Below are 25893 nucleotides of genomic sequence, written 5' to 3' on the forward strand. Positions count from 1 at the left end.
GCCCTGAAAGCTGCTCTGTGCTCCCTGCAATCCTCCTCTCTCCCGCCGAGGCATCCCAAGAGCACCAAACCACTGGGGAGTTTGAGGGCAGCTCTGCAATTCCTGGGAAACCTCTGAGCCAGACCCTCCCCACAAACCTGCCTTCCACAGGAGCCCCTCTCAGCACAGCCTGTGCAATTCCCACATCAGGCCCAGCCCCTCCTGGGCACACCACATGAGCTGAGCTCCGTGGATGCCGTTTTCCATCAGGAAAAAGCCAACTAGCACAGCAGTGCTTAGCTTGAGGCCCTATTAATAGCAGTTCTAATTATATGGCTGCAAATTTAATTCGTGGCAATGATTAGTGTCAAAATCAAAGGCATCACGCATCAATATTGATAGAATTGTATGGAGCCCATAAACAGAACAAGCAAGCTGACACATCTCCCCCCAGCACTTAGTTCCTGTTAACTGTTGCATTAATGTCCCTTCTCATTTGGCTTGATGGAAATGGTTTTATTGGAGGAATCCCCAGTTCTGAATGGTTGTGTCTCCAGCATGGGCCCCTTTTTTCCTTCCTCCCACAGCCAGGAGGCTGAGGTGCTTTGGAAGGCGAGCAGGAGGGAGAATTCCATCCCACATACCTGTGCTTGAGCCACAGCATCAGCAGCATTTGCTGATTCACCCTCTATGAGACAATTCCTGGGGAACAGGAGCTGGGAATGTGGCAGGAGCAGTGAGGTGAAAGGCAGGAGGACAGCATGGATATCCCAGTGTTCCCAGTGAGGGATCCTCACTGGGGGAGCACAGCAAATGTGAAAGATTTCGGAGTTGTCTCCCTGACTTTCCTCCAGCCACCCAAAAGTGCCTTCCCTGGCAGCCCAGACGGAGGCAGCAGCTTGTTTCCAGAGGAAATCAACAGCTGTGGGCGAGGGAATAGGTGTGACAAAGCTTTCAGACATTAACGGTGTGGGTAGATCTGAGACGGAGGAGGACGGAGGAGCTCAGGTGGAGAAGGCTCTGCACCAATCCCTGGCACTCACAGAGGTGCTGGACGGTTCCACCATCACCTCACAGATGGGAAGGGGAGAGGAGGAGAGTCCTGAGCATCCTGAGCACTCCCTGACTTCCAGACAGGTCTGGTTATCTTGGAACAGGCACAAAACGCAGAGACAACCTGTGAACTTCCCTCCTCTGCAGCCAGAGCCCCTCACCTGCTTCCTCCACCTCACCTGGGCTCCCTCGGGTGTGGAAAGGTAATCCCATGTGTCAAAGGAGGGAAAACCTGCTAAAGGTGCAGACAGAGCTGGGAGAGAGAGAACAGCATGCTCAGCTCCACACAGGGATTGTTCCAGTTAATTACAGGGGGATGGATCCCACCAGCTGCAGGCAGCTCTGCTGTTAAATAAGGGCAGATGCCATGAAAACCTGACTGTGGTGAATGTCTGGGATGAATTCGCTTCAGAGATGGGCCAATTTTCATCCAACAGATGAAGGATTGCAGGTGAAGGATTCCACAGCCTCCCTCTGGACAGCGGAGCAGGAATAGATTAACTTTGCATCAGAAAGCGTTCAGTGCAACTAGCACAGGAATTAAACCCTGCTGCAGAGGCTGCTGCCTCTGTAATCCTCCATAATTCATGGAACAAGCCCGTAAATGCCTCGTGTGCAGGCACAGGCCCTTGGCTGCTGCTGCCTCTGGAAGAGGAGCCTTCCATGTCCCCAAATTCTGCCCACAGCGAGCACAGGGCTGCATCCCCTGCATCCCATGCATCCCCTCCTGCATCCCCTGCATCCCCTGCTGCATCCCTGCTGCATCCCCTGCTGCATCCCTGCTGCATCCCCTCCTGCATCCCCTCCTGCATCCCTGCTGCATCTCCTGCTGCATCCCCATTCCAGGCTTGGCACAGGCATTTGGGATGTGCTGTGGGTTCCTTTTCTTCCATTTAGGTACAAATCCCCGGCTCTCCCCTGTGCCACGGCAGGCGAGTGCAGGGCTCTGCTTTACAAGCTCCCTCTCCCCCGCGTTCCAAATTGCCCCACTGACACTCGAGAGGCACCAGGGAGGCACCTAATTTACTACTACTCAGCACTTGTAAAGTGCAGAATGAATATTAATGAGCTGATGTAATTAAAATGATGCAGACATTCAAGTGTAGTATCTGCCTGTCCTTGTATCTTCCTGGATAGATGAGGAAGAAATTCCCTGCTGCTTAAGGACTCAAAAAATTAACAGCCTGCTGTTGATTACATTTGTTAACTCTTTCCCCGGCGTGGAGGAGCAGGGGCTGCATTTAACAGGTTCACCTAATGCTGTCATTCAGAGCTGAGGTTAATTGGAAGGGTCTCAGCTTGCCAGAGCAGCAGCTCCGGGGCTGTTTTTGCTGGAGCTGGATCAGACCCACTGCTGAGCAGGCTCCCAGCTGCAGCTCCAGCTCCAAAGGCCAGCAAGGGCTCTCTCACACCTCTGCTTACACCCCAAGGCCACTCCCAGACTTATTTTAAATGCAGAACTCCTCTGAGAGTTCCCTTCCAACTCAGAGTACTCTGTGGTTTTGTGACTCACAAGTGGCGAAATCCCAGCTGGGCTTCAAAGGCCTAAAAGTCATTCAAGGTCAGGCTGGACAGGGCTTGAAGCAGCCTGGGCTGGTGGAAGGTGTCCTTGTCCCTTCCAACCCAGAAACATTCTGTGACTCTCACCTGAGCCCCACCAGCCCCCCCTCGATGTTTGTGGTGCAGAGGACAAGGAATGTTCCAGGGCTGATCAATCTTCCAGCAGGAGGGAAGAGGCACAGGGAGCAGCATGACTCTGCCCTGAGGCTTGGTTCCAAAAGCAGCCACATTAACCCATTCCTGCCTCTCCATGACCAAAATCCTGCCAGCACCAGCAAGGGCTCTGTAATTTACACTCTTCTACAGCAGCTGCAGAAGGATTGCTGGGAAACAAAACCATTGCAAGATTTCCATCTGACCTCCTTTGGTTCCTTTTCCAGAACCATCCTGCAGCAGCTTCAACTTCACCTTTCCCAAAAATGGCATTCCACAACAAACCACACCACAACACTGAGAGCTGACCTCTGCCTCTCCAACACCAGGCTGTGACCCACACCCTGCCATTCCCACTCCTGCTTCGCTCCCAGTTTCCCACTGGGAAACACCCGTGGGGTGCAGCGGCAGCAGAGAGGTGCACCAGAGCATCCCGAGAGAGACCAACCCTGGCCAGCATCGAAGAGAGACCAACCCCAGAGCAGCTCCTGGCCCTCCACAGCCACGGACCGGGCTCACCTTCTTCAGCCTGCCCGTCTTGGTGCCCACGAAGACCACGCTGTAGCCGTTGTAGACGTAGGAGGCCACGGAGGTCATGCGGTCGCGGCTGGAGGTGAAGAGCGTCACCCCGTCCACGGGCACCGAGCCCCCCAGGGGCTGGTTGATGTCCAGCCCGCAGAAGTTGTCATCGATGGGGACTGGCTGGAAAGACAAGGTTTGGGGCAGCTGTGAGTGACACAGAGCCCAGGGAGGCCCCACACGCTCGGGGTGGTGTGGAGGGAGCTGGCAGCAGGGTTGGGGTCACCAATGTGTCAACCCTGCCAGCTCCAGCCACCTTCCCCAGAGCTCCTGCAGCTTCCAGAGCCCTGGTTTGAGAGTGACAGAGACTCCCAGGAAGCTGCACACTTTATTCTGCCTTAACACCACCCCTTCCCTCATTGTCATCCCACTGCAGGATGAGAGCATGGATTAAAGGGGAAGATGCTCTGAATTCAGGGAAACTGAGGCACAGACAGGCTGATCCTACTCTGCAAACTGGTGTTCCACTGGGGCAGGGATTGAACCCGGCTCTCCAGGGCCCCCACAGGCCCCACCCAGCGCACCCTTACCGCTTTGGTGCACTGCACATCCTTGCCCAGCAGCCAGTTGAGCTCCAGGTTGCCCTCGCCCTGGTAGCAGGACTGCAGGCGCTCCTTGATGTGGGCGTTGACGGTGCGGATGGGGAAGGCGCAGAGCGCCGAGTCGTCGGGCGGGTGGTGGTACTGCTTCTGCCCCTTGGAGAAGATGGCAAAGAGCACGTCCTCCTGCGCCGTGATGTTGAGGGCCCTGGCCAGCACCTCCCCGGGCTTGGCCAGGTAGGCGGCCTGCAGCAGGCGGTACTCGGTGTCACCCCTGACGCAGCCAAAGGGCAGCGACACGTACGAGTGGAACTTGGGGTCGTCCTTGCACAGGCGGACGATGCGCGAGGTGTAGAAGAGGTCGCTGGCGGAGTTGATGGAGACGCCCTCGGGGGTCTCCGGCTGCACCGTCAGGAAATACACAAAGTTCCCGCTGGCGAAGCCGTAGATGTAAAAGATGTCAAAGTGAGAAACCAGGGCCAGCGTGTCCGAGGGGATTTTGATGAGGGACGAGACAAAGTCGCTGTGGAGCTCGTAATCCAACATCGCCGAGGACTCCGGGTCCCGGGGCAGCTTGCGGCTGGACAGGGTGGGGAAATAATCCTGCTTGCCGTCCACGGCCGTGCCAATGAAGAGCTTCCCATCCTCGCCCTCGGAGCGCACGATCACCCCGTACATGGTGCCCGTCTTGTTGACGCTGGACAGGTAGTGCTCCTTCTTGTGCGAGGGCTCCACCAGGATGAAGAGGTCGTCGAGGCGCAGCAGCTTGCAGACGCCCTGGTAGAGGCTGCCGCAGGCCAGCAGCCGGTTCTCGGAGTAGTCGATGATGAGCAGCTTGTTGACGTTGTTGGTGAGCGTCAGGACCTCGCTGCAGGGCTGCACGATGAGGGGAGGGTAGCAGGACTTGTTGTCCTCCTCGGGGCCGGTTTTGTGAGCCACCAGGATGGTCAGGTTCCCCGAGAGCTTGTAGACCCTGTTGATGGCCCCCACGTAGACGGCGCCGGTGCCCCGGTGCACCGTCAGGTGGTTGAACGTCCAGTCGCGGTTCTCCGAGTGGAAAGTGTTGAAGGAGGCATTGCTGGACACTTCCCGGGACAGCGATGCCAGGAGGAGGCAGAGCAGAGCCACTGGGCAGCCATCAGAGTCCCGTAGGCGAGGCCAGGTCCTCCTCTGATCCATCCTGGGAAAGGAGAGCTCCGTGTCCCCCGCGCGTGTCCTGAGCCCCGGCAACGTCCCTCACATGGTTCTGTGGAGAGAAGAACCACCCAGAGCCAAAGATTAGATCCTGTGTGCCCTGCAGATAAAATTCAAAGGAGGCTTTCTAATTACACAGTCCTTGAGATAAAGGGAGGATGTCTCTAAGCACAGCGAGAATTAAGTGAGTCCATAACTTAGTGGAGAGCAGTTCAGGCTTGATGCTTTGCCACTTGTTTCAGCCCCTGCATCTTAATTTGGGTGTTTAGAACATGCTCTGCTCAGACAGGGAGGGGAGAATCAGCTCCAGCCCAAGACAAAGCCCGCAGCTCACAGCCCCAGCCACCCATCTGCAATCTTGGCTGAAAGGATGTCTCCTGCAGGGTGTGTTGCTGGAAGCAGCAGAGGAAATAAGAGCTGTTCTTTACCTTTGAAACCTCCCTGATTTAATTTGGGAACCTGAGGAAGAAGCCTCGTGCAGGCAAGCTCATTGAGCGCACACTGAAGGCGCTGACATCTCCCCTCAAACCCTCCCCAGAGCCACAAGTGCCTCTCAAGCAGGTGCTTTTTAGGCAGGAGCTCCTTCACAAGGTACTTTCCTGCCAAAAAGCAGCTGCCACCAAGGTGGGAGCACATGGTTAGATCAGCCACCAAGCCCTGCCAGCAGGAGAGACACCACAGTCTAGAGCAGCTGGCTTGACCTGCCCATGGAGGTGTCTGAGTGTGAGAAAACCGCCACAAAGTTCTCCTTTATCCCAAATTACTCATTCCGGACATGCTCCAGGCTGGGCAGGCAAAGGCACCGCTTCAGATAACCCTCCCTCACCTCAGGGTCACCCCAGCTGAGGATGAGGCACCACTCTGCACCCATCACATCCCACACACCCCACGGGAACCCTGCCCTCTGCATCTCTGAGCCCCTGCTGCAGCTCCTGGTGTGGTTTTATTTGAATTTCCACCAATTCCCAGCCCTGCAGGGGCGCTCTGAGCTGCAGTGTCACCCACAGCCGCTCTCTCTTTAGCCTTGTTCCTGCCGGGAGCTGGAGAGGGCTGTTCCTGAGAGGTGACAAAGGAGCTCTGTCCCTGCCTGTGCCTCTGACAGGAGACACGGCAGGAGAGGCAGCCCTGATGGCTTTGTCATTCTGCTCAGGGACACATTGCCCCAGCTGCTTCCCTCTCGCTGCCAGGCCCGGCGTTCCGGCATTCCCACCTCGGCAGTTTGTCTGTCCTGGGGAGGACACGGGCCCTGCCACCTTCTCAGTGTGTCACAGGCACACTTCATGAAAAATCCTTTCCTTAGGATTTTTTCTCCTGAGAAGCTGAGAAGCCTCAGGAACAAACTGTAAACAATGGTGATCTGCTGCTGTGGAATGCAACAGGGTGGCACTGGATGGGCTTCAAGGTCCCATCCAACCCAAACCACTCTGGGATTCCCAGTGGATTAAATGGCCCTGGATGAGCTTCAAGGTCCCTTCCAACCCAAACTATCCCTGTGGAGCAGGCCAAACACCTGGGGAGTTAAACAGCAGCAGAATGGATGATATTAACTCTCACCCTTAATACCATTTGATCATTAATTTTCCCTCTCTTTCTTTCTTTTCTTTTTTTTTTTTTTTTTTTTTCTGAAGAGAGTTTTAAAATACAGCCTCAGAAGCAATCTGCAGCTATTAGTAACGCAAGGTGAAAGAGAGAGTAAATTCAGGGACACAATATAAACCCAAGCAGCTGAAAGGCCTCAATTAGGCTGAAAGGAGTTATCTGGTATTTAAATAATTATTAGATTGAAGGAATAATCACAGGTCTGAGCCGATTTTTTCCCCCACTGTCATCCTAATGGAGACTATAATATTATTATTCAAATGCCCATGATTCTCATTGAGGGGGGAAGAAAAAAGGGCTCATTTAATCTCCATGTGACAGGGCTTCAGGAGGCACCATTAGTCATTTCTCTCATTTCAGCTGTCACTCACTCACGGGCACCACAGTTTGTCATTAGTGGCATTTTGTGCAGACCCCCAGAAAAAAAAAAAAAAAAAAAAAAAAGAAAATTAAAGCCAAAACAACAAGAGAATCTCCTGTGGCCAATGACGGCTCAAAGGCACAATTCTGATGTCACCGGTGTGGCAGCTGTGTTTGCCTGGTGCTGAGGGGGCTTTTCTTGGGGGGTGGGGTTGCTCTGGTGAGCAGTGATTTACGCTCAGCACGGCGGGGCCCTTACCCATCACCCCTCAGCTCCTGGTTTTGGGATATTTCACCCCTCTGGATGTGCCCCAGCCCCTCCAGGACACAGCAAACACCCCCAGTGCCTCACTGACCCCCATCCTCATCCCCACAAGATTTTCCCTGCCTGTCCTTTCTCTGTCCCCATGCCTCCCCCTGCCCAGAGGCCACCAGGGTCCCCAGGCACTCACAGGGAGGAGCAGATTGGGCCATAAATCCTATGCTGGCTTTGTGGGGGCTGTGATCCTGAACAGACCCTCCTGAGGAATGGCAGAGCCAGCCAGGAGGGGCAGAGGGGGCTGGGATTGCTCTGGGAGATGGGGGTGGTTCTGCTCTTTTTGCTGTTTACAGCCCCATAAGATTCATGGCTGGGAATGGGGACAGAGGCACTGTCCAAAAGGTGACCAGGCTGTGACAGCCCCAGCTGTGCCCAAAGGGTCACCAGGAGGCCAAGCTGCACATGACAAACGCTCAGGCAGGACAAACCCTCTGGCACAGCCCTCTCACACCAGCCTGAGCCCTTCCCCTCCTGCTGGCTCCATGTCAGGTCTGGAAATGAGGGAAAAGCTCCAATTTGGCCATTCCCTGCAGCAAGAGGGATCACAGGTGCAGGGCCCTCTTCCCTCCTGCAGCTCATTGGGAATTTTCCTGTGAAACCTTTCCAGGCACTGGAGCTGCTGCAGTGATTGATCCCCTCCAAGGAGTGACACTCTGCACGCGTTTGTCAGCTGTGGAGGAAGACCTTGCCATAATTAATGAGGTTTGGGTTTAATTAGGCAAAAAGTCTGAGCCAAAGTGTCTGATGGAAGCTTCTCCAAGCCCTGGGATGTTTCCAGCGTGGATCAGAGGTCTGGATGCTCAGGGCTGCCTCTTTGGCCAGGCCACCACAGCCACCACAGCACCCAGGAGCCTGACCCCAATGGCACCTTGGCGTGAATAACTGGAATTCTGTAACACAGAGCCACGAGGATGGCTCCTACCACCTCCTCTTGGCCTTTTTCAGTTAATATTTTGACTCCATCAACCATGAGAACAAGCTGTAAATCACCAGTGAGGAGCCTGGTGTGGTTTCTGCAGAGGTTTCCCCACAGGGATGACAAATAACAAACTTTTCCTAAAACACAACCTGAACCCTTTGGGTTTTGGACCCAAAGGGTCCAGGTATTTAAATAATTATTAGATTGAAGGAATAATCACAGGTCTGATTTTTCCCCCCACTGCCATCCTAATGGAGACTATAATATTATTATTCACACTCATATCCAGACTATAATATTATTATTCACACTCATATCCAGACTATAATATTATTATTTATACTCATATTCAGACTATAATATTATTATTTTTCGGGCCGAAATGCAGCCTCCTGGCTGGCCCTGTCCCTGCTCTGTGCTGGCAGCCAGGGCCGAACCTGTGCCAGGAGCTGTGCCCCCCTTCCAGGGCTGCTCATTCCCAGGGATGCCATCCACAGCCCTCTGAGAAAGAGTTAAGAGGGCAAAGCACAGCATTGTGATTATTGCTTCCTCCAGGCCTGGGACAAGGAAGAGGAGGGGAAGAACAGAGCCCAGCCACGAAAAGGCATTTCCCTGATAACAAACAACATCACAGCAATTATGCACAAAATTTGTCCGGAGCCCAGCCATTTGTTTACACAGCACACACTGTGCAAAGCTCTCCCCTGCACCTCCCTCCTGTGCACACACACATCCCAACGGGTCCAGAGGAGCAGAAAACCCAGGGGGGCCCTGCCCTGAGCCCCAGGTTTGGAGCTGCAGATTGCAGGACAAGGACACAGCACACCCAGTGCCACCCCTGGCGCTGCCCCAGGTTTGCTGGACAGGCCTGGACAGGCTGTGCTCCTCAGTCCCCATCCCAGGGGCATCCAGAGCTGTCAGAGCATCGGGGGAGGACAGCTGGAACAGATGGAGACCAGAGAGCAGGGAACCTCTAGAAAAGGATGGAGTGTTCCTCTGCAGATCCAGTGGAAGAGGAGCTGCTGTTCCTCTGGACAATCCAGTGGAGAACTGCCCAAGGAGGGCTGCACTCCCCAGGCTCCAGGCTGGTGACAGCCTGACACGGAGCAGGACGGAGCCTGCCCACCCTGGCTGCCTTGAAGTCTGACACCAAGGGGGAATTTAACACTTATGAGCTTTCATGGCTGCTTTAGTCACGTTTGGGGAGGCTGGGGTTCGGCCAGACCTGTGTAAACAGGTCACTGGTGCTGGATGATGTTGAAAGAGCAAAGTTGGACGGAGAGCTGTGATGTGTAACAGCCTCCTGCTGCAGGCCCAGCTGGTAGAGCCATCAGTGCAGTGCTGTTCTCTAAAGAGTCCTCAAGGACCCCCAGAAACAGAACCCACAACCCCTCCAGGCAATCTGGGTCAGTTTTACGTGCCTCACAAAGTGCTTTTCCTGGTTTCCTACCTGAGTCCTGATGGACTGAGCTTTACCCACCTCTCCACCTGAGCATCCTTTGATTATTCATGGGCTTCATTCCCAACAAAATGGAATTTAATGGCTGCTGACCTCGGGTGCAAGCAGATTAAACGAGGCAATGATTTGCCCAAGGCTAAGCAAAAGGTCCCAGTGGCAAGGCAGGAGTTTTATCTCCCGAGCCCCAGCCCAGCCCCGTGTCCCCAGGTGACATCCAGCTGCAGTTTATTACCAGGGAAAGTCACAGAGCAGCAGAGGGAGGATCACAGCGAGCTGCAGGAGCAAAACAAGCAGCAGCTCCTGCTGGCCTCGCTCCAAGCACACCACAGGCAAGTGGAGAGCCCCAGCTCCAAATTAAATGGGTCCCCAGGCAGTCCATTAAACAGAGCTGGTGCAGCAGAGCTCCTGGGCTGTGCCAGAGAGCACTGGGTGTGATCCTGGCTGCATTCACACAGCAGGGCAGGACGTGGGGCATTGGGCACAGCTGCTGCTGGGGGGCTGAGTGTCCCCAAAACAGCCCTGGGTCACTCTCAGCCTGTGGGGCTGGGGTGTGGGGACCTCTGGGCATGGTTGGTGCAGCTCCCTGACCCTCCAGAATGGGTTTATCTCCTGGGATCAGCACTGAACTGGGTTTATCTCTTGAGATCAGCACCAACAGGGGTTTATCTCCCTGTATCAGCACCAAGCTGGACTTATCTCCTGGGATAAACACCCAGCCAGGTTTATCTCCCAGGATCAGCACCTAGCAGGGTTTATCTCTCAGGATCAGCACCAACCTGTGTTTATCTCCCTGTATCAGCAACGAGCCGGGTTTATCTCCCTGTATCAGCACCAAGCTGATCTGGGGTCGGGGGGCTCCCAGGGTGCCCCCAGCCTCATGGCCTGAGGTCCAAGCAAGGACCCCAAAGCCTGGAGCCACCTCCCCTCCGTGCCACCATCAGCTGAACATCATCTCCTCTCCCAGAGCGTTGGGACATCAATGTCTGCTTGAGAAAGTGGCTCCTTCACACTCGTGTGCTCCCTGCTCCTCTGCCCTGCTTTTCAATTTCAGAGCTCTGGCAGGTCTCTGATTAATTCAAGCCTGTTTAATAACCCTTCTGTTTAGATGAAACGAGCTGTCTTGTTTTCTTTATTTTTAACACTAACTCTCGTTTCTTTGCTAAGGATCTCTGTCACTTAAAAACTTCTCTGTCTCCAACCAGGCTGAGACTGAGATGGAGAAAGCAGCTGCTGACGTGCACATCTGACATCAGCCACAAGGTCTGAGGCTAAAGAGGGGCTGGACACTTTGATGGATGAGATATCCTGAGCAAAACCAGGAACTCCACAAATCCCACAAACAGCGGCACTGTGGGGACAATGGGGGTGACAGGAGGGGAGATTTGGGAGCTGCAGCACCCACCCAGGAAGGGTCACCGTGTTTCTGCCTGTGGGGGTGGAAAACATCCCATAAAAGCCCCTGGAAGCTGCTGGGGCTGTGTCCCACACTGTGCCCCTGGCGTGGCAACCGATTGGCCATGGGCTGTTGCAGCTGCTCCCAGCCCTGCACAACTGCCCTGGTTATTATTATCATTATAAGAATTACTGAGGCAGTTAGGAAAGCACCCACAGCCTCTCCCTGCTCTGTGGCACCTTCCCTTGTCCCCTGCTCTGCTGTCACATCCCCACCCCACAGCTGCTGAGGCCACTGCCCAGCCCGGCCTTTTCCCTGCCCATTCCAGAGCCCCAGGAGCAGCAGCAATTCCCAGGAATTCCCTCAGGACACCCTGGGCTGCTCCTGCCTCCCTGCAGCTCAAAGCTGCACTTGTCTGCAGAGCAACTGAGTCACTTCCTCCCACTCCTGCCTGTGGGACAGGCTCCAGCCCTGCCGGAAAACAATAAATCCTTCAGGATGTGCGAGGCCATAATTCACAGGGATGCAGCCAGGCTGGCTGCCCCGGGAGCCCTCAGCACCCCTGCATTCAGCTCTGCCCCACAGAGGTGTCCCAGCCCCGTCCCAGGTGTCCCCAGATCCCCAGGGCTCTGCTTGGATGGAGCAGCAGGGGGACCAGAGCCACCCCGTCATCCCTGAGGGGACACAGCCCTGAGGCGGGTCAAGAACTGAGCACAAAAATCTCCATAAAATGCTCAGAGGATCCCACAGGGAGAGAAGCCACGGCTGAATTTGTGGCAGAGTTCCTTTGGCAAACCCAGGGACACATCACTAAAGGAGTTTCCTCCAAAAACACAACAAAACATCTTGTGAGGGCCAGGGCACCACTCTCAGCTGGTTCAGTTTTATAAAACTCCCTTCACAATCACAGACTGCTCCTCCAGATCCCCAAAACATCCCTGCAGAGCTCGAGGACCGGGAAAAGCCAAAACTCAACAAATGGAGCTGTCTCTGGCCCAAAACCTGTGGAATTTTCACCAAAACCACCCAGCTTTGCTTGGCCAAAAAGAACCTCCCAGATCTGAGGGAAACCAGTGATTTTGGAAAATCCAGGAACACTGAGTGCTGCTCCCTTTGTCTTTTTCGAAGCAAAGACCAAGTGAGTTACATTAAGGATCACAAGACTTTGAAGCAAATGATCCCACACAGATGAGAACAAACGCAATGACAAGGAAATTAATGTGATATCCCCCTCAGTAACACGATGGCTAAAGCAGATAATCTGCCCAAGTGTCATGTTTATAATGGGAATTCGCAGAGAATGAAGCAGAAATTCGCAGGGATGAACAAATGAGCCAATATTCTGTTTCTTCTCATGTTAAAATTCTGCAGTTTGGGATAAAAATAATGGGTTTTTTATAAATCTTGGGAGGAGAAGGAAATTTGACAAAATTGTTTTGTTTCCAATAGATCTTTGCAGCTCAGAGGGTGTGGAGGCAGGTTCTGCTGGGGCAGGTGAGCTGCCCAAAGCCCTGTGCCAGCGGGGCTCACCCCAGGGAGGCAATTCCTGTATAAAAGTCAATTCAATCTCATTTCAATGGCAGGATTGACACAGAGCTCCTTGGTGCAAGCCCGTGAGGCAGTGGATGGTTAAAATCCAACACTTTAGAAGTGAAATCCCCTTCTGCAAGGTCCCTGCAATTCCCCCCAGCCTGTCCCTCCTGAGCCCAAACCTCCCCGTGACCCAGCACCCTGGGCTGGGCCAATCCTTATCCTTTTATTTTGGTTTTTAACCAAGTTACACAACCCCCTTGGAAGTCCTCACAAGAGCCTGTGCTGTTGTTTTCTCCCTGGGAGTTTGTTCTGGCACGGCTGAGCTGAGCCCAACCTCGGCCCAGGGAATTCATCCAGCGGGACCGACTTGTCCCTGCCACACAGAACTTGTCCCTGCCACACAGAGCTTGTCCCTGCCACACAGAGCTTGTCCCTGTCACACAGAGCTTGTCCCTGGCACACAGTTCCTGCCCTGAAAAGCAGAGTTACACAAGCCCTTGCAGCAGCACCTCATTGTGGCCCGGGGACACGCCAGGAGCTGCTGTCTCTGTCTCCCCCCGAGCCCAGCGAGTTTGGCCCCAGCTCCTCGGTTGCTGTGAGATTTTTAAAGGCAGTCTGGACCTGTCACCACTGAGCAGCCTCTGAGCACAATTCCTGCTCCAGGAGGCTCCTCAGCTGCCAGCGGAGCCGAGCACTCCAGGAGAGGGCTGGGATTAACTCCTCGAGAGCTGCAAGGAAATCTCTCAGAGGGACAGAGAGAAGCTGCCGTGCCCCTCGCTCTGCCACAGCACCTCCCAGCCCAGCTCATTGCTCATTGCCATCCCAGCTCCAGCCCCACAAGGGATGATGCCTCTGGTGTTCAATGCACTTGGAAATCCAGAGGGGCAGATGACAAAGTCAGGGGTTTTGGGAGGTTTAAGGCAAACACAAGATTCCTCATCCCAAGGTGGGCTTTGAAAAGCTCTCACTGCCAGTTTGCTTACTCTGGGTTTATCATGGAATTACAGAATGGTTTGGGTTGGAAGGGACCTGAAATCCCATCCAGTTCCCATCCCTTCCACTGTCCCAGGTTACTCCAAGCCCCATCCAACCTGGCCTTGGACACCCCAGGGAAGGGACCTTTGAGGTCCTTTCCAACCCAGACCATTGCACAGTTTTCTGTTTTGACTTCAGAGCAGATTTCAGAGCTGTGAAATGTCATATTTGCAGCACAAGAATAACCAAAGCACTTAGGAAAGCTCCGGGCACGCTCCCTTTTCCTCCCCACCTCTTCACACTTCCATTAAAAATCAAAAGGAAATTCGCAGGCTATTTTTTTTGTTGTTGTTCAAATAACATTCCAGGCTGTGACATAAGCCAGCAGAGACAGGAAATATGATCATGAGGGCAGAGCTCCATCCTCTGCTCCTGTCACTGCGACTTTTTGGGGACTTGGCAGATGAGTGAGCAGAGCAGACAGCCGGCGTGTTTTATGGAGTTGAACTGTAACATCCCTGTTCCTCAGCCAGCTCCCTGCTCCTCTGCTCTGACACCAATAAATCTGCCCAGCCACGGGGAACAAAGCTCCTCACACGAGCTGCCCACACGTGAACCGCTCACACTGGGCTACCTGGGCAAGCACCCAGCCCCTGGGCTCTGCTGTGGGTAAATGTTCCCCAAAAACTGGGAAAATGCCAATTTCAGAGCCATCACCTGCGGGTTGAACCCTGCCACCAACACACTCACAGTCACCACAGCTTCCCAAGTGCCAATTCCCAGCATCCCAGCCTCCCATCCTGAGGGGAAATGGCCACTTTGGGCTCGAAGGAAACCCTGCCAAGGCAAACCCCAGAGCCCAGAAACCACCACGCAAATCCAAACAGCTCAAAGCCTCCTTTGAGTGCCGTCCAGGCATTAACCTCAAAAGCACAGACTCACTTTTTGGACGCTCATTCCCAGGTGAACAAAGCAAAGCAGGGAGACTCAGGAACAGCTGGAAAGCGCCTCCAGATTCGTGTCCTTCCCTCACTGGGTGCCCAGTGCCCTCCAGCAGGGCCGGCACACCGGGGATCACTGCAGGCTCTGGCTGATGGCAGAGCAAGAACTGCCCATCAGTCTCCAGCAGGAATCTGTTCCCAGGCTGGAAATGACAGGAGGAACTCCTTGCAGGCTGAGTCAGGGAGTGACGGGGCCGCGGTGGCCGCGCTTCCTCCGGCACAGCCGGCGCTGCCCGCGGCTTTCCTGTCCTCCTGATCCTCCCCAGGCAGGGAAACGGGGCTCCAGAGCCTGGCACGGCGGGGGTTAAACTGCTGGGGTGCAAACCCTGTGCCACAGCCACACAGGGGCTGCGGGACAATGACAATGAGCAGTTTGGAGGAAAATGAGCAGTTTGCTCCAGCCTGTGCTGTACCAGCAGGAACGGCCTCGCCAAGGACGGTCACTCGCTCTCCCATCCATCCCTTCAGCAGGAAAATGGGATTGGATTTGTCACAAACACCCCCAGCATTGCCACAGCTGATCCACACACATGATTCCAGCCCAGGGCAGGTGGGAGATGCTGGTCCAGCCCTGCCAGGTCACACAGAGGGGCAGGGGCTGCACCCACACTCAGCTCTCCCTGCCTGTGCCCCCTCTCCTGCTCACAGGGATTGTTCCTGCTGTGGTTTCCCATAGAGACTCCTCCCTGCTCCCCCCAGGCTCTGGCAGGGCTGTGACACGGGGATGGGCAGTGCTGGTGGCTGTCACACTCACGGGCAGAGCTCACACTGACCCAGCAGCCACTGACCGTGCTCGGGGCAGCCAGGCTGGACCCTGCCCTTCCTGTCCAGCTCCAGCTGAGACATGGAGCTTGTGTTCCAGCCCTGAGCCCCCCAGAGCCCCCCAGAGCCCCCAGCTCCCAGCACAGCCCCTGGGGATGCAGCAGCAGCAGCGGGAGCAGCAGAGGTGAGAGGTCAGGGCAATATTTACTCAGACATCACCTTTCACTTTTATGAAGTGGGGAAAGGGGGCTGGAGCAGGAAAAGGGCTGGGAGGGACGTTCCCTCCTGGGAAGCTGCTGTCACAGCAAACAGAGCATGGAGCTGGCCCCAGAGAGCCAGGGGCCAGGACAGGAGCCTCCAAGCCCACACGGGGCTGGGCACGGCTCCAGGCTCCTTCTGGGAATGGGCAGGAGCCCTGCAGGAGCTGCCCAGGCATTCAGGAGCACAGTGGGGTCACCCCTGGGCACTGAGGGTTTAGGAACTGGCCGGCACAGAGCGAGCTGGGATTAGCTGGATGACAGAACTTCCACAGGGAAAACTCTTGGAAGAACCTTCTCCTTCAGCAAGTGGGGAGATGGAGCTGAGTGTGCCCCCAGCAGGGAGCAGGGCAGGGGCAGTGCCAGGCAAGGAGGGCACAGCACAGCCCTGCCAGGGCCCTCCCAGGCTCACCCTCCCCATGCCTTCAGAGATCATCTGGACTTTTCTATAACGTGGCTCTGATGCCTTTTATCCCTAGCTCTGAATGCAATTTTAGCCCGGGCAAAGCAGGATTAAATTTTCATAGTCGGATACATTTATCTCGCTTTTCACTCCCCCCTCGCAGGTCGATTTCAGGCAGACAGAAGCTGCGATTACGGGGAGAAACATGAGATGGGCTCTCTCTGATAAGGAGGGAGGGCTCCTCTTTCCCAGCCCCCCATCCCTGGTTTATCCCGGTACCAGGTCGGGATTTCCAGCCCTGCAGGGAGCACACAGCGCATCGGCTCCATCCCTCACACGTGTTGCACTCGTGTGCTTGGGGAAGTTCTTCCTCGGGAATGCTGCTGGAGCAGCCTCGCCCCACCCGGGCGCAGGAGCCACGGACACGGAGCGCGGACAGACGGACACAGCCAGCCCGGGTCACCGGGAATGCCCGAAAAGCACCAAAATCCCCCCGTGCCCCTGCTCAGCCCTCCAGCCCTGCGCCCCATCGGCACCAGGCGCTGCTCTGCTCCTTGCTGGGCTTGTGCTCCGGTTTTAGCTGGATCCAGACGATCCCCTCTAGTGGGATGAGCAGGAATTTCAAGCCCACATCCCACCCCAATTCCCGAGCTGGCTGTGGGTGCCGGGGGGAGCAGCCTCGGGAGCTCCTCTCTGCCCCTTTCGCCATTTTCCCCCTGAAGGTGCAGCCAAAACCAGGCTGGGATGCGGATGCCAGGTGGGGAGAACCGGAGAAAAGAGAAATAAAGAAAATAATAAATCCTCCCACGGCCGCAAAATGAGAGGATTTCCACCGCAAAACACCTTTGGCAACACGGACCCGCTGTGTGCCCGCACTCAGGAGAGGTGGCAGGGCCACCCTGTGGCACAGCCACACGCGGGGACGCAGCCCGGCCCGAGTCCCTGCGGGCACATCCCGCAGTAAATCCGGTTATTTGCGCTGCAGACAGCGCTGCCGCCCTGGATTCCCTTCGGTCCCCGCTGCGCTTTTCAGCCGCCGCTCCCCGGGCGCACCGAGCGCCCCCGGCCCCGCTGTGCCCACCCTGGGGCTGGCACCGCCCGAGGAGGTGCCGGGGATGCTCCGGGGGCACCGACACCGCCCCAGCCCCGAAGGGTCGGGAACACCTCGGTCCCCCCGCCCTCCCCTTTGCTGTGGTGGCGGTGGCCTCCCAGCCAAGCTGGTTAAGAGATTAACACTCTAAAAACCACATTTACTCTAATTAGCCATGAAATCTTTGTAACTAAGTGAAAAAATGTTTCCCCTGAGGGATTTTTGTCCATTCATCACTGTTTGAATTACCAGGGAGAGGGGGGGGCTTGGCGAAGAGAAAAGAGGGGGGACGGGAGAAAAAACCCCCTCAGATCTAATGAATTAATAGCAGAGTGCCCCGGGGGAGCAGCGGCTCCTCCGCAACACGGGCACCTCAAAGGGGGCTTTGCACGGCTCGCCGAGGGGACGCTGCTGAATTATTTGGAGTTAACAGACTGTAACAGCTCCGCTCCCGTTTGAGCCGGGCAGCCTGCACGGACAGACGGACAGACGGACAGACGGACGCTGTGCGCGGCCAGCTGGGTGCCCTGCAGACAGGCAGCACCAGCGGTGCCCCCAGTTCCTGTTGTACCGGGAAAAACATCCCGGAGTTAGGTGGGAGGGGAGGCAGAGAGTCTTGCCACAACTTAGGCCCATAAATATTTCATATCGCTGGAAGAAGAACGATTATATTCCTGCCAGCACTTTTCTTGTGTATTTTAAATGTGTCACCGCCTTCTACTTTCTCCCCCGTTTGTGTTTCTTGTAACAGGCCCATGAAATAAAGATTAGCTGAATAATCAGGAGTGTTTAGAAATGTGAAGGGGCCTGTCTCAGGAGCACTGCATGCTCAGGTTCATCCTTTTTCCAGGATTTTTCCCCCTGTTTTTAAGGATGCCGGAGGCAGGAGGGGGAGCGCGGCTGTCGCAGGGCGGAGGCGAGGGGAGCGAGCCCGCCCTGCCCCGTCAGAAATGACAGGCTCGGAGTCGGGAGCAGCAGCGGGGCACTCTGCCCCGTTACATATTTATCGTTCGGGCTGCAGAGGGGCCAATTAAAGCAGCTTGATCAGCGCCGTGTGCGAGCGGCCGCGGATGTGCTGGAGAGGCGGGGTGAGAGGGGCAGGTGGGCACGCCGCTGTTGGGATGTGGGGCAGTCCCTTCTCCGAGAGCCACGAACCAGCAAAGGCATCCCTGCATCCCCAGGATATCCCTCTGTGAGCAAAAATACCCCTGCATCCTCAGGATATCCCTCGGTGAGCAAAGATACCCCTGCTCCATCAGCAGAGCATCCTTTAGTGGGCAAAGGACCTCTGCTCCCTCAGGACCATCCCTCAGTGAGCAAAGGTATCCCTGCTGCACCAGGAGAGCATCCATCAGTGAGCAAAGGTGCTCCTGCTCCACCAGGATCACCCATCAGTGACAAAGGTACCCTTGTACTCCCAGGATCATCCCTTGGTGAGCATAAAAACCCCTGCTCCCCCATGAGAGCATCCTTTAGTGAACAAAGGTGTCTCTTTACCCCCAGGATCACACATCAGTGACAAGGGTGCCCCTACTCCCCCAGGAGAGCATCCATCTAGGAGCAAATGTGCCCCTGCTCCATCAGTAGAGCATCCTTTAGTGAGTAAAGGTGTCCCTGCACCCCCAGGATCACCCCTAGGTGACACAGGTGTCCCTGCACCCCCAGGATGTGCACCAAGATGTCTCTGCACCCCCAGGATCACCCATCAATGAACAGAGATAACCTTGCACCCCCAGGATCACCCCTAGGTGACACAGGCGCCCCCACACCCCCAGGATCACCCATCAATGAACAGAGATAACTTTGCACCCCCAGGATCACCTATCAATGAACAGAGATAACCTTGCACCCCCAGGATCACCCCTCGGTGACACAGGTGTCCCCGCACCCCCAGGATCACCCCTCGGTGACACAGGTATCTCTGCACCCCCAGGATCACCCCTCGGTGACACAGGCGCCCCCGCACCCCCAGGATCACCCCTCGGTGACACAGGCGCCCCCGCACCCCCAGGATCACCCCTCGGTGACACAGGTGTCCCCGCACTCCCAGGATCACCCCTCGGTGACACAGGCGCCCCCGCACCCCCAGGATCACCCCTCGGTGACACAGGTGTCCCCGCACCCCCGGCACAGCGTCACGCTGGCACCAGCAGCCAGCCCAGCTTCCCACCTTCAGCTCCTCACCACTCACGCAGTTTCTAAATATCGGCTTTGCTTTCTCTCCCGGTTCTGCTCCTCATCTCAGCTGCCCACGGCATGAGACACAGTCTGCACCTACATCTGCCCTAGCTTTTGGGCAACCTTTCCCAGGCATGCTCGAGACTCCCACATTTAGCTGCAACAGGAGTTCCCTAAGTAAGTTCTGGAAAGCCTCGTGGCGGAGCCGAACGGGAGCTGCCGGGAAGAGCCTGCAAATCACACATTTATTTCCCCGAGACTCCGCCGCTCTGCCCGGCACGGCGCTCCAAATGTCATCTCCGTTTAGCTGCTCGGCGGCCAATTTGTCACATCCTAACGCAATTTGCAGAGGAGAGTTAAAGAGCGCGGGGCAGGAGCGGCGGCGCTGCCCTGCCCGGGTCCCGCAGCTCCGCTCCCGCCTCCAGCTGAGCTCCGGGAACAGAACAGGCTCGGGGCTAACCGGGGAACGAGGCACAGCTCGGCCAGGGCTGCTCCCGTCCTGTGGAGGGGTGTGTGCAGGTCCCGCACAGCATCAGCATCAATACCTGCTTCCATCGACTGCTGAGCCGGGGGGACCCCGCGATTAATTACATCCAGCACCACCGTAAAGACAATGAGGAGTAAATTGGGTTAGTTTATCTTCTGGCAGCCAGCGCCGGGGATGTGGCTGGGAGAGTTGGGAGGGATGGCTGCCTTGGCTGATAAGGCGTTTCACAAGTGACACCGCTGGGTCACGTCCCTGGCTGCGAGCGCCGAGCTCCTCGAATCAAAGCTGCTTTATCTGCTCCCCTGCACCACCCCAAAGTGCCGCGTTTGAGCTCCGAGGGTCCTCAAAGTGACGACAAATGGCACAAGGACAGCAATAAAGACCCAAAAAAAAGCCCCATCGAGTTCTAAAGGATCTAACACCTCTGTGCTAAAGGTAAAAAGCCAAACATCTGTTCCGAGCATGGCACAGATTCTTGCGAGGCATCTGTCCCTCAGCTGTAAGTAGGTCACCTCATCTCACTTTAGCCACGTTTATCAATGAAGCCACCCGGAGCAGGGGGGACAGGACCGCGTCCCCAGCTCAGCCCAGGTCTACCAAGCACTCTGGAGCCACCAGTGAAGCATCAAGTGCCCAGCCAAGAGCAGGAGCAGCCTTTGAGCGGTGGTTTCGCACCATGGCACTCGGAGAACTTCACGTTCCCTCACCTCCGAGCCTCAGCTGCTGCTCTCAGACGCGCAGGGCATCTTTTCCCTCTGCCACTTACTATTCACCTCGCTTAAAATTAACCTATTGACTTTCTGATACCCCTTAGAACACAGATTAATTGAACATCACTCGCTTCACCTCCAGGAACGCGCGGCTATTGGCCGCAGCGCGAACGGAGACAAAGCCGGGGATGCCTGACCGTGCCAGGTTAAACGGAGGTCACAGCGGCGAGGACAGCTCGCCCAGAGCAGCCCCGGCTGTCACCGACACCCTCCCGGCGGCTCCGGGGCTGCGGAAAGCGGGAGCATCACCCGGGAGTTGGGGTTTCCCCCGGGAGCACAAGCGCGTTCGGTACCTGTCCCCTCATCGCCGCCCAAAAGGGTCTCGCGCGGGTTTCGGAAAGTTTTCGTGGGGATTTTGTGTCTTTTCCCCTAAGATTCAGGGCTGTTTTCCAGAAAGCGCCTCCCTGCTAACAGCAACTTTTCATGGGGATGAGTTTCTGCCGCTGCATCGGCTCCAGACCGTGACTGAGCGGTACCGAGCGGCCGCAGAACGAGCGGGGAGGCGGCGATGTCTAACGGGAACGCGGAGCAGCGCGGGGAGGCAGCGGGAGATGGATTCCCGGGAACCGAGGGGCTCCGAGGGGCTCCTCCATCCCTTCCCCAGGCACCCCCGGCATCTCCGCGCAGCTCCACGGGCACCACCCCGAGCTCCGCAGCCCCGGTGCCACCCGCAGCCCCGGTGCCACCCGGCACGGCCACAGCGATGCCGAGCCTGTCCCCGCATCCTCGGGCGTGGGATGCCCGCGGAGCCCGCACCCCGGCTCCGGGCAGCAGCCCCCGCCACCCGCCGCCACTCACCGGCCCTGGGCGCTGCGCTGCTCCCGGCTCAGGGCGGGGGATGCCGGCGGCCCCCGGCACCGCGGAAATCAATCCGGGGCCGGGCGCCGCCGCTGCCCGCAGCCCCTCGGCCTCGCCCGGCGCGGCTCGGCTCGGCTCAGCCCCGCCGGCCTCTCATCGCCTCCGCAGCCGCTGCCCGAGTGCGGCGAGCGCGGCTCCGCTCGCATCCGCCCGCCCCAGCCCGGGCGCGCTCCCCGCTCCGCGCCGGCCCCGCGCCCGGGCGCGCTCCCCGCGCCGCCCCCGCGCCGCCCCCGCGCAGGGTTAACCCTTCCGTGCCCGCCCGCGGGGCTCCGCACCCCCTGCCCTCCTCACCTGCGCCCCCCGTCCCGCAGAGCGCGGCCGAGCCGGGCCCGGGAGCGGCTCCGCGCTGGAACAAAGCCCCGCAGCGGCCGGGCGGCCTCCCCGCGCCTCCCTCCCGGCACAGCTGTGCCCGCAGAGCCCCGCAGCTGCCCCGCAGCTGTCCCAGCTCCACCTCGGGTGGGGGTGCAGGGAGCGGAACGGGGCTGTTGGGTCTGGGCCCGGGTCTGACCCCCTGAGCATCCCTCGGCTGCAGTTTGGGGGCAGGAGCGGCACCTGAGCGCTCCATTCCTCAGTTTCCCCTCTCTGGAAGGGCTGGCAGCAAGAGTGGCACCTGAGCTCCCCATTCCTCAGTTTCCCCATCTCTGGAAGGGCTGGCAGCAGGAGTGGCACCTGAGCTTGTGCATTCCTCAGTTTCCCCTCTCTGGAAGGGCTACCAGCCTGGTTCTCTGCCAAGGCTGGGTCACTTGCAGCAGAGTGGGCATGTGCTGCAATGGCCCTGAAGCCTCTGAGCGCCACAGCTCCTGCTGCCAGAACCCAACCACAGAGGGCATGGGGACCAGAGAACCCAACCACAGAGGCCGTGGCTGTGAGCACTCACTGCTGGGAAGCAGAATCCCCTCCGTGGGCTTGAGTGCTTCAGCCACAGAGCCACGACCTGGCCTCTCCGGCTGCCTTAGAAACACCTGGCAGCTGCAGGGGACCAAAGGGAGGAGCATCTCCCAACACCTCACACCCCACTGGTCACCTGCAGCAGCCCACAGGGGTTTGGGAACAGCTGGAGTCAAACACCTGGAGGGAAAGGCAGTGCCAGTGCCACAGCAGGACCCTGTGCTCCTCAAAGGCAGGAGCACCACGGTGCAGCTGATCCTGACCCAGCCAGGGCCATGGGAATGATCCCGAGCAGTGCAACTGGTGGAGGGGATCAATACCATGATGGATTGCTGCTTGCCAGCCCTTGTCATCGGGAATTTTTAAACCATTTTTCTATTACACACTGGGACAGTTGTGAGAGAAAAATCAGAGCCATCATCCTTGGCCTCTTCCACAACAAACCCGAGTGACAAAACCAACCCAATGTCCTGTGTCAGCCCAGCCTGTGTCACCCTCACTGCTGTCACCATGGCCACAGCAGTGGCCTTGCTGCATCTCCCTGCCTGGTGAACGTCAGCAAAACCCTGCAAGAGCAGTTTTGGGTGGAAAGGGACAGGGTTGAGCTTGGTTTTGCTGTTTTACTCCTGTAGAGGATTCAGGAACCCCTAAAGGGAAGTCCAGCAGGGAATGCCTTGCATCCCAGTGTGCAGGTGCCACCCTTCTGCCCCTGCCCAGGGTGAAAGGCACAGGTTGGTTGGTTGGTTGGTTGGTTGGTTCAGTGCTCTCCCCATCCCTGCAGGGTCTCCATCCTCTCAGCAGCCCCTGCAGAGCCCTCAGGGAGCAGAGGTTCTGCACAGCACAGCCCGTCCCCATGGAAAGGGTCCCCTCACTGCAGCTCCAGAGCTGAGATTTCGTCAGCCTGGAGAGGTCCCCAAGCTGCTGAGCCTGGGAGAGGCAGCAGAAGGCACTCCGAGGATGGCAGCATTGGTTCCTGAGCAGGCTTTTCTCTCTCCCTCTCAGCTCCCAGTGCAGCTCCTGTGCTGCATGTTCCCAGAAATGGAACCAAACCCCACAAATCCCATTGCAAAACCCCACAAACCCCACTGCAAACCCCATCCTGGGGAAATGCACACCCCAGCAATGCAGCCCCTGGTGCAGAGCCTCCCAGGGCAGGGCAGGGTGTCTCAGCATCCCCTCCTCTCCTCTCTGCAGGCCGTGCCTGCCTCCTGGTTATTGTTCACTGATGGTCAGCGTGCTCCTGCATGCTGAGGCTGTTCCCAGCTAATTATTCCAGCGCTGCTGGGCTGGGGAGCACCGGGGAGAGCCCAGGCTCTGCTCGGAGCCCTGGATCACAATTTCTCTTTGTCTGTGCCTTTGATAACCGCCCTTGTGGGGTCACGAACCTGTGATGAGGAACCTTTCAGCGCTGCTGCTGCCAGTGCGGGATAACGGCTTTGGCCATCGCCTGGGGCTCTGCATCCATCCAGGACCCAAATCAGCTTCTGCTCCACCTTTGCCATTCCCAGGGCAATCAAACAGAGCCACCCCTTCCCAGACAGCCCTGGCAGGGGAACAGAATGGGGAAAAGAGCCTTTTTTTGCCTTTTTTGCCTTTTCTCCCCATTCCCGGCGGGTTTCGGACACGGGTTCCGGCGAGCAGCGGCTGTGCGAGGCCAAGAGCACCATCTATAGGCACCGTCTATAGGCAGCTCCCGCTGCCTCCCAGCCCCGCAGAAACGCCGAGCAGCTAATAATTATTCAGCACTAATCACTACAATAGAGGAATCATAGGCAGTTATTTAGAAATGATTGTTTCCCCTCGGTTATTACTTATGACAGTGAAAGGAAGTATCAAGTAGTCAAACCCACATGTATATGGGAAGCTGAGTGAAGGATCAATGGGAATTTAACCAGCACTTTGCACTATTCTTCCTCTTTAGAAGAGCCTTGTCAAGTGATTTTTTTCTCTCTCTCCTGTTCATCATGTCTTCTTGGGAAATGAAAAGGATTTTTCTTTTCCTAGCGCTCCTTATCCCTTCCTCTGCTCGGATTTTCCCATAACTCCAGCTCCTGCCTCTGCATCCCCTGGTTTGAGCTGAGCTGAAATTAACTCTGGCTTTTTCTTGCTAAAACAAACTCTGGTTTCATTAAGTGCAAGGGCAGGAGAACAGAAAGTCTCCAGATCCCGAGTTCCAGAGTGCCTTGTTACTGTCAGAAGCACAATTGCCTGTTCTGGGGCTGTGTCAGGATTCCAAGTGCAGACAATGTGCCATTTTTAATCATCTTCCCACAGCTACCAGCTGAAAGAAAGGGGATCATACAGAGGAGAGCACAAAAATAACCCTGGAAAGAACCCAGCAATATTTAGTGATGTTAAAAAATCAGGTACAACATGAAGACATCGGCCAGGCTGGCCCGTACCAGGAGTGACAGTGCCACCTTCTCCTCTCCTTCCTTTGGCTCCTGAGCGTGACCCAAGCTCTGCACACCAGTTCCAACTCTTTTAAAATAAATATTCTGCTGCATGCTTGTGTTTCCCCCTCCAGGACTGCACATGTCCCTGCCAGGAGCAGGTCACAAACCAAGCAAAGTGGCCAAGGAAAGGTCACCTGAGGAGGCTGAGAGCCCCTGTGGCTTCTGGTGCCACTCTGGAGCACAGCTGGGTTCCAAAGTGTCCCCAGAGTGTCCCGTGAGCCCAGGGCCACCCAGCAGAGTGGGGACAGGGGCTGAGAGCAGGAACTGAGAGCAGGAGCTGAACCTTCTCCAGGCCAGCCATGGGACTGGGCGTCCATCCATGGATTTTGGAAACATTCCCCATCCCAGCTGCTGACCCCATCCAGCTGTGCTGACCCCATCCAGCTGTGCTGACCCCATCCACTGGAGAGTCCCAAGGCAGGACAGGCTTTGCTGGAGCCTGCCAGGGGTGCCCAGGGCCAGGCTGCCCCTCCAGCCCCGGGTGAGCAGTTAATTGCTGACCCCTAATGAAGGAGTGTCCACAGCAGCACAAAGATTCCAAATGCAGCAGGCCCGGGGTGGCACTGCTGTCCCCTCTGGAGGGGTGCACATCCAGACTGGGGCTTCCCAAAATCTCTGCACCCAAATTTCTGCAGGGCTGGCTGAATCCCACCCCAGGGCTGCCCCTTGCCCTGGGGGAGAAGCATCTCCACCACTGAGAGCAGGTGCTTGCTGTGATTAAGAAGCTGCTTTAGCAATAAATCTCCCCTGCCCGCTCCCTGCTCTGCTCTCATTGGAAATCTTTAGTTCCTTCATCATAAAGAAATGAGTATTTCAAGCTCCCTGTCCTAATGAAGGTAAAATACAGAGCATATTGTCAAACACGCTGTGGCTCTGCCTTCTATTCCACAATAATCTTTCTAATTCTTCTGTAGGCGCCGTGTATCACTGACAGTGCCAGGCGGAATGAAATGCAAACCAAAATGATTTTAAACCCTAATTCCATCTCTTTTTTTTTCCTCTTGTCTGAGGAGATGGAGATTTTCTTTTCTCCCCCTGCATAATAGGTGGGAGCGGGGTGGAAGTGGAAATGCTTTGATTTGTGGCTCTGGCAGTGTTAATCTGCTGCTGCAGATTCTGCACAGCCTCC

The 25893-nt window shown here is 56.5% G+C and overlaps 1 protein-coding gene across 3 annotated transcripts in view; it reads right to left on the bottom strand.

Moving 5' to 3' along the window:
- The window catches only part of PLXNA2 (plexin A2), a 128594-nt gene extending 106787 nt beyond the window's left edge, over window positions 1–21807 (bottom strand). The window contains exons 1-3 of one of the 3 annotated variants that reach the window (XM_074528300.1): window positions 21712–21807; window positions 3855–5109; window positions 3265–3447 (exon numbers count right to left, since the gene is read on the bottom strand). In XM_074528300.1, coding sequence (XP_074384401.1) covers window positions 3265–3447; window positions 3855–5042 — 1371 coding nt within the window. In that variant the 5' untranslated portion in view covers window positions 5043–5109; window positions 21712–21807. Of the gene's footprint in view, window positions 1–3264; window positions 3448–3854; window positions 5110–14556; window positions 14728–21360; window positions 21620–21711 lie in introns of those variants that run through there. The other 2 variants (XM_074528298.1, XM_074528299.1) reach the window with 2 other exon arrangements.
- Between the last annotated feature and the right edge of the window lie 4086 nt (window positions 21808–25893).

This window comes from Zonotrichia albicollis, chromosome 28 (assembly GCF_047830755.1).
Source record: "Zonotrichia albicollis isolate bZonAlb1 chromosome 28, bZonAlb1.hap1, whole genome shotgun sequence".
NCBI lineage: Eukaryota > Metazoa > Chordata > Aves > Passeriformes > Passerellidae > Zonotrichia > Zonotrichia albicollis.